Source organism: Rhagoletis pomonella, unplaced genomic scaffold (assembly GCF_013731165.1).
Source record: "Rhagoletis pomonella isolate Grant_MI unplaced genomic scaffold, Rhpom_1.0 Rhpom_scaffold_00003, whole genome shotgun sequence".
Taxonomy (NCBI): Eukaryota; Metazoa; Arthropoda; class Insecta; order Diptera; family Tephritidae; genus Rhagoletis; species Rhagoletis pomonella.
This window is the reverse complement of record NW_023458557.1, coordinates 56,863,931-56,870,958: the sequence shown is the minus strand read 5'-3', so window position 1 is coordinate 56,870,958 and position 7,028 is coordinate 56,863,931. Positions and strand designations below refer to the sequence as shown.

At 34.2% G+C, this 7,028-nt stretch overlaps 1 protein-coding gene across 2 annotated transcripts in view; it reads right to left on the bottom strand.

The window, feature by feature from the left end:
* The window catches only part of LOC118735316 (protein shuttle craft), a 25,299-nt gene extending 18,401 nt beyond the window's left edge, over positions 1–6,898 (bottom strand). For both annotated transcript variants that reach the window (XM_036464999.1, XM_036465000.1), the window contains exon 1: positions 5,869–6,898. In XM_036464999.1, the coding sequence (XP_036320892.1) occupies positions 5,869–6,807 (939 nt within the window). In that variant the 5' untranslated portion in view covers positions 6,808–6,898. The remainder of the gene's footprint in view (positions 1–5,868) is intronic.
* Positions 6,899–7,028: the final 130 nt, after the last annotated feature.

Genomic DNA, 7,028 nt, shown 5'->3' with positions numbered 1-7,028 from the left:
AAAAAACGGGGTAACAGTTATTCGTCGCCACGCTGTACATAAATGCTCAGAATGAATGGAGAAGTCGATTGAGCCATATCTGTCTGTCCATCCGTGTACTGTAACCATGCCCACCTTCATATAACGGTATTTTTGAAAAGTGCAAAAACTAGGCTATTTTAGTAAATATTGGATCCAACTTGTTGAAAATTAGTATGTGAAGTCGAATTTTTGTAAAAAATGGTACTATTATGAAATTTTTGGAAAATGGGCGTGACCCCGCCCACTTATGATGAAATGCTGTATCTCAGTAGCCGCTTCACCAATCTTTACCAAACTCGGTACGAGCCTTGTCTAGGGCCTAGCTAAGAAATCTGTTGAAAATCTTTGAAATCGGCAATAACCACGCCCACCTCCCATTTAACGGTTTTTTACAGAAACACGAAAACTGCGATAAATCCGTAACTACTGAAGTTAATTGAGTCATAATCGATAATTACAATAACCAATTAGCATAAAATTAGATTATTATACACTTTTGGATAATGTGCGTGGTGCCGCCCCCTTATAACCACAAATGTGTATCTTTGTAACTTATTTATCAATTTCTACCAAACTTGGTGAACTTAATAATCTAATAATCTTAGTACAAGGAAGAAATTCATTGAAAATTATTCTAATCGGACTAAAATTACACCCACTTCCCGTATAACGGTAGATTCCAGACATCCGAAAACTCCGATATTTCAATAACTGAGGACGCTAATTTACTCCAAGTTAATAGTTAAAACAATCTCTTAACAATAAATAAGACTGCTATAGACTTTAAGGAATTGGGCGTGTCACCGCCCACTTTATGACTACAATGTGTATCTCGGTAACCACTTTATAGATTCCTACCAAACTTGGTTCAATCATTTCATTAACTCTAATTCAGCATGTTATCGAAAAAGTTTGAAGGCGGGAAAACCCCCTCCTGATTATCATGCAAATGTAGTTTAGGGGAAGTTGAAACGACGATATTGATACCTGCACCGGGTATATAAAGTTCGGTTTCGCGGAACTCATACTGCTTTACTTGTATTTATAAGTTAAATTTCTATACGAAAAAAGAGCCGTGACAGAATCATGCTGTCATTTAATTTTTTAATAAAATCCCTACACATTTGCCACACAAATATGATTTTTTGTATAAATATAATTCATCTGGCAATCGAAAAACAAACTTTCAAATAAAGACAGAAATTTAAATAAAAACGATCACAATTTTATACGCGTAAATACATTTATTTTAATGGTAATTTTGTATCAATGCTGGTGTAAAAACAAAATAAACGTTTACAATTTTACGTGTACAAATACAAGTGCTCAGAATTAAAACAAAGAGAAATGGTAATAAGTGACACGCTGAGTAATCGTGTCTGAGTTTCTAGGTAAGTCAAGTCTAAGTCTTGCATAACCCAGCTTTAAGAGTTTTGTATGTATTGAGAGAGAGTAACAGCACCAAAATACTTTTAAGGCATAGCATAGCCGGGTATTTGCTAGTTGTAAAATAAAAATTATTTTCATAATTCCTCTTCTGTGTCAAGCAATAATTAGTTTACCGCTACTCTACCGTTCTCTATTGTTTTCATAAAATTTTTCATATATGGGCGTGTGTGAATCGGTAACAAAGTTCTATGGGGAAAGCTGTTGAATAATATTTTTACTATGGTGAGACAGTTTTGCCAATCTGCTGTGTGAAATTAAATCTTTTTTTGACTGCAGTAAATTTTTGATAACCGTAAATTTATGCGGCATAAAATATTACGAATTGAAGTGAAATTAATATAATAAGAAAACACCTACCATCGTTGATTGTAGTTCAACAATTTAAGCTTTTATTTAACGAAAAATTACACAAATCAACAATCTTTGCGATTGTCAAAATTTTCTATTCATTTGTCAAAAATTTCACTAGCCTCATAAGCATTAGCTTTGTTTCTCAACTGATAATTATCACAAATTATCACTAATTTCTGCTGGAAAGCGTTTCTTAACCCAAAAAACTAGCAGAAACTAGCAGCTCTCTCTCGATCTTACGCTCTTCTTTTTTGGCTCTCCTGCTAATTTCTGCTAGTAAAATTTTTACTAGCAGAAACTAGCAGCTGTCCAAATGGATAAACAAAAATTCGCGCCAAATACTTTCAATAGTCAAATACACCGATCAGCTGATTACTTGCTAGTTTCTGCTAGTTTTGCGTTTCTTTACTTTTTCGTTATTTCGCTCTCTGTGAGCGTAATTCTTTCAATTTCCTCATTCTTCTTCTTCCTGATAATTATCTGCTAGAATAGAAAAGAAACAAAGCCATTGTATAGGCTTACAAGTATGGAAAGCGCCATTTTGTTTGTTTAATTTGAAAACAGCTGAGATCACCTGATTTTCAATTCTCGCATTCTCCGCACAGAGTTACATTCAAGTTTCAGAAAAAACTTTAAAATGTAAATTGAGAAATATTTTAGAAAAATGTGTTTTTATTCATTTGAATTGATTAAATAAGAAATTAAAAATGCATGCCAAGTCTTGCATTTTCAATAATAACGATAAATGTGTATGTTCCAGGCAAGAATTTAAAATATTTGTGAAACTTATCGTTTTGCGTAAAATACAAGAATGTGTGTAATATTCGTTGTCATTGTTTCTGTTTTGAATACCATATTCGTGAATGCCTGTGGCAAAATAGGTAAATGTGCATTTATTTTTAAGAAAACATATAAATTAAAATATATTTCTTTCCAGAGCGACATATGGACAAGTAAGGTGATAAATTTGTATGATGAATATTACGCGGAAAATCTTATGCATCAAAATTTCTATTCTAATTTGCATTTGAATTATGATATCCATTTCTTACCTTCCATTGCCGTTCGCATCATCGAACGTGCCTGTCAAACACTGCCGCCATCATGCTTTTCAGTTTGGCAGGCACGTCCGCTGTTAGAAAGAGAATAGACAAAAAGGGCATAGGATTCCATACTTATGAGCTACTGAAATTTTATTCACCTTATAGTTGTCAAAAATTTACTCGCCGCGAACTTTGTTACCGATTCACACACGCTCTATGTAAATATCTTTTTGGCGAATAAAATTTGAAATAAATTACTTGGGGTCGTTTTCTCTCTCAATATACAAAGGTGTTATTATTTATTATACATAGTAGGGCTGTGCGATTAATTGATTACTCAAAATTTTAATTAATCATAAAGTAAATAACTCAATTATCCGATTAATTGGAAATTATGATTACTCAAAAGTTCAGTTACTCGAGTAATCAAGATTTTTGATTAACCAAAAATAAAAATATTTGAGTAATTTGCTTTATGATTAATCAACATTTCGAGTAAAATGAGTAATCAACATTTAAACTCTTTACATATGTATAAAGTAGTTAAAGTTCCTTGATACTTTGAGAACAAAGTTTCTGTTTTCAAAAATTAAAACGAAAAATTTTTTCATATACAGAATGTAAAAAGAAAATAAGCATTTTCCAAAGTAAACTCTTTTAACGAGCAAATGTATTTTTTTGAGTAATCATATTCCAAGTAACTCGATTAATCATTGTTTTGAGTAATCAAAATCTTGATTACTCGAGTAATTGATTAACCGAATAATTGATTAACCAACTTGCTCGAGTAATCGAATAATCGCACAGCCCTAATACATAGGTGTTTAGATACGAAAATAACGTTTTCTCAGTTAAGTTTTTTTTCCTCCAGTGTGATTTTAAAATTACAGTCGTGTCTGGATATAGTGAACTAATTTTTGCATGGCCTGTTCACAGCATCCAGGTTGTTCACTATATTAAGGTTGACTTATTTTGTTCCATAACTTATTTTATTTGCTCAAAATTCATGTTTGTGTATGTAAGTGCAACAGATCTTTGGAATAAATGTATACTTAGGAAAATATAAATGGACATATGAATGTTTATTGAAAGAATTCGCGAATAGATGTTTGCTTCATGCATGAGGAAATTGACTTTTGGACCGCTTTTTCACGTAGAGTTCTCAACACTATTATGCCAGCATAGTCAGTTTTTAATAACTTCAGTGGCTTTTATAGGATTTCCGAGCATTGAAAATGATACAGCATCTTTAAAAGTTATAGTTTTTAAAAATTGTGTGATGTCATCTTTTCCTACAGCTAATAACAGCAGATGTTTTTTGTAGTGCAGCTTAGTTAAGCGAATCACATTTTGATCCATAGGCTGAATAAAAGGCGATAAATTTGGAGGCATATAAACCACGAATATTGAGCCATCAGCAGTTTTAAGTTCATCTTCTGGCGGATGGCTAGGGGCGTTATCAAGCAATAGGATAGCTTAGCAAATAATTTTGAACCTAATAACTATTAAAAACGAAAAAATACTCGGTAAAACTGTTAGGAATTTTAAATGTATTACTCATGTAGGTGAGGGACGAAGCAATGGTGAAACCATTCTCTGAAAATATCTGCAGTTACACCATAAATTTCCGATTTTTTCAACAATTTCAGATTTTTTGCTTAAACGAAAGGAATTTCCTCGCAGACATGATAACACTTAAAAATTATTAAATGCTAAATTTATTAGCACACAAAAAATAAAAAAAACACATAAAACGGCGCACATTCACTCACAAGCGGTTGGAACTCGACAAGCACCAAATTAACGTTAGCATCAAATAGTAGCAGCTTTTCTAGTAATAAACATAAAGTGATAAATTTAAGGGAATAACCGCTTTCATTTCCGTTTAAATTTGGTATTTTTTTTTGTCAATTTATGCTTGCCGTTGCTTTTAAAATTTTGTTCACTATTTAGAGGCTTTCGATTGTTCACTATTTAGAGTACTCTGTGTAAATATTTCGGTGTTCACTATATCGGGCATTCGCTATATAGAGACACGACTGTAGTTATAAACAAAGCACTAAAGTAAAAAAAATCAATGTTTTATATACAGGCAGGTTCTGCAATTCACTTCCCGAGTGAATTTCAATCAAACTCGCTTTGAGTTCAAATTGGCAGGAGTGGAAATTCAGTGAATTGCAGAAATTGTATAATCCATTACCAATGGAAACAAAAAAAGAGGCTTGATATATAGCATTTAAGCAAAAATGTGTAGAATTCATTAGGAGTAAGGAAGAAAAATAATGAAGCATTGTGAATACTAATAAATATAATGATAATAATCAGCCCTACCTCTAAATTCAGTGCACTTGACAAATTGTCAAGCTTGACTGTTTGTCAATAAATTTGCGCCTAAACATGCTGCAAAAATTTAATTTTAGGCGCTTTAAAAATGCACAACAAATTTAGCAAATACAGAGAAATCTTAGCCCAATTAAGTGCCACATTTAATTCTTTTTGGCGCTGTCTGAAACTCTGAAGCAATCTCTTTAATTAGCAAACATTTAGGGCCGCGTTTTCATGACATATAACAGGGAGTCGACAACGATGTTTAACCTGTAATTGGTTTGCTTGTGGGTTTGTGGATAAGATAATAGCAAAAACATAAACAATAAAGTACTTCTAACGAAATATCCATCCCACTATTAAAGACTAAGGGCTGATTTCTCCAACTCAACTTAACTTAGTTTAGCCACCTTTTGGACTTAAATCAAAAATTAGCCTACGTTTTAAACAGCTTATTCTTGACCAAGTCAAGAAAATTGGCTTAACTAAGTTAAGTTGAAACCAGCCCTAAATATTTCTGGCCTGACTTCAAAAATTAAAGCTCGGGTGGAGTTTTCAAACATTTTTCTTTTTGTCGATTATTCCCAGATTACATTGACATTTAAGCCCGACTAACGAAATATTTATTTCGAAACTTTTTTAATAAAATTTTTTTATTGGTAAAGATCTACATTCTTACCTTTTCCGGCGAAGGTAACGGACTGTCCTTGCCATTATCGATTGAGTATTTCTCTTCTACGCGAAAACCATTTATACGGTCCCGATTACGATTCCAATCATCACGACGCTTGTTGCTACGATGATAGTCAACAGAACGTCGCCCATTTTGGTAGCGACGGGCATCTCGATCGCGTTCACGTTCACGTTCAGCACGTGCTGAAGGTTTTTCCGATTTATCCAGGCTATCATTGTTGTGCTTATTGCCACCGCCTCCATTACGTTCGTAGTTGTGAGATGAACCGGTGTAGTCATGACCGCTTCGGGAATAACCATTCGATGATGAACCACGCGAACCATTGCCGTTGGAGGCCTGTTGCTTGTTTGTGGTCCCGGTATAACGCGACCCAACACCACCGGCAGAACAGGATGAAGAACCAGTTGAATTTGGATTAAACAAGTTAGTGTTGGCCATTATGTGTGTGTCATTACTTTGGCGCTTGTTGTCGGGCATTTCAGCATACCCTGCTTTTGTGCCCAATTTTTGTGGTTGCTGCTGTACCGGTATTGAGAAATTGGCACTCAAGTCAATTTTTGCTACATTCTTTGTTGCATTATCTTCAATTGCGGTCAACGGAACGTTATCCCCACCACCACTATCACCAGCAACAGCGGCGATGGTACTGCTGCCGAGACCATTCAATATTTTATTATCATTCTCAAGTAACACTGCGCCTTGATTTTCTTGAGGCAAATCGTTGATCGCCCGGATTTCAAAATTCTTTGTGTCTGGTTTTGCGACGTTGCTAACAGTTTCATTAACTTCTTGTTGACTCTGTGTTTTGCTATTTTCTAAATTTCCCTCGTTTAAACTGAGATTATTGAAGCGTGGTACGAATTCTGGTGCTGAGGCTTGCAAATTTGAAGCATTAAAATCAAAGCCAGTGGCAAAGGGGTTCATATAATAGCCGCCACTGTTGCCGAAAGGCGTGTAAATATTGTCAAAGTAATTAAAATTTGTATTTGCGCTATTATACGAGTGGTAGCCACCACCGCTAAGGCCATTGTTGGAGTAAAGGCTGCTGTCGTTGCCATATGGCGAAAAGAGGCTATTGGAGAAAAGCTGAAACAAGAAGTGATTTTATTATAGGAAATTGTGGCATAATATAAAAAAAAACCGAA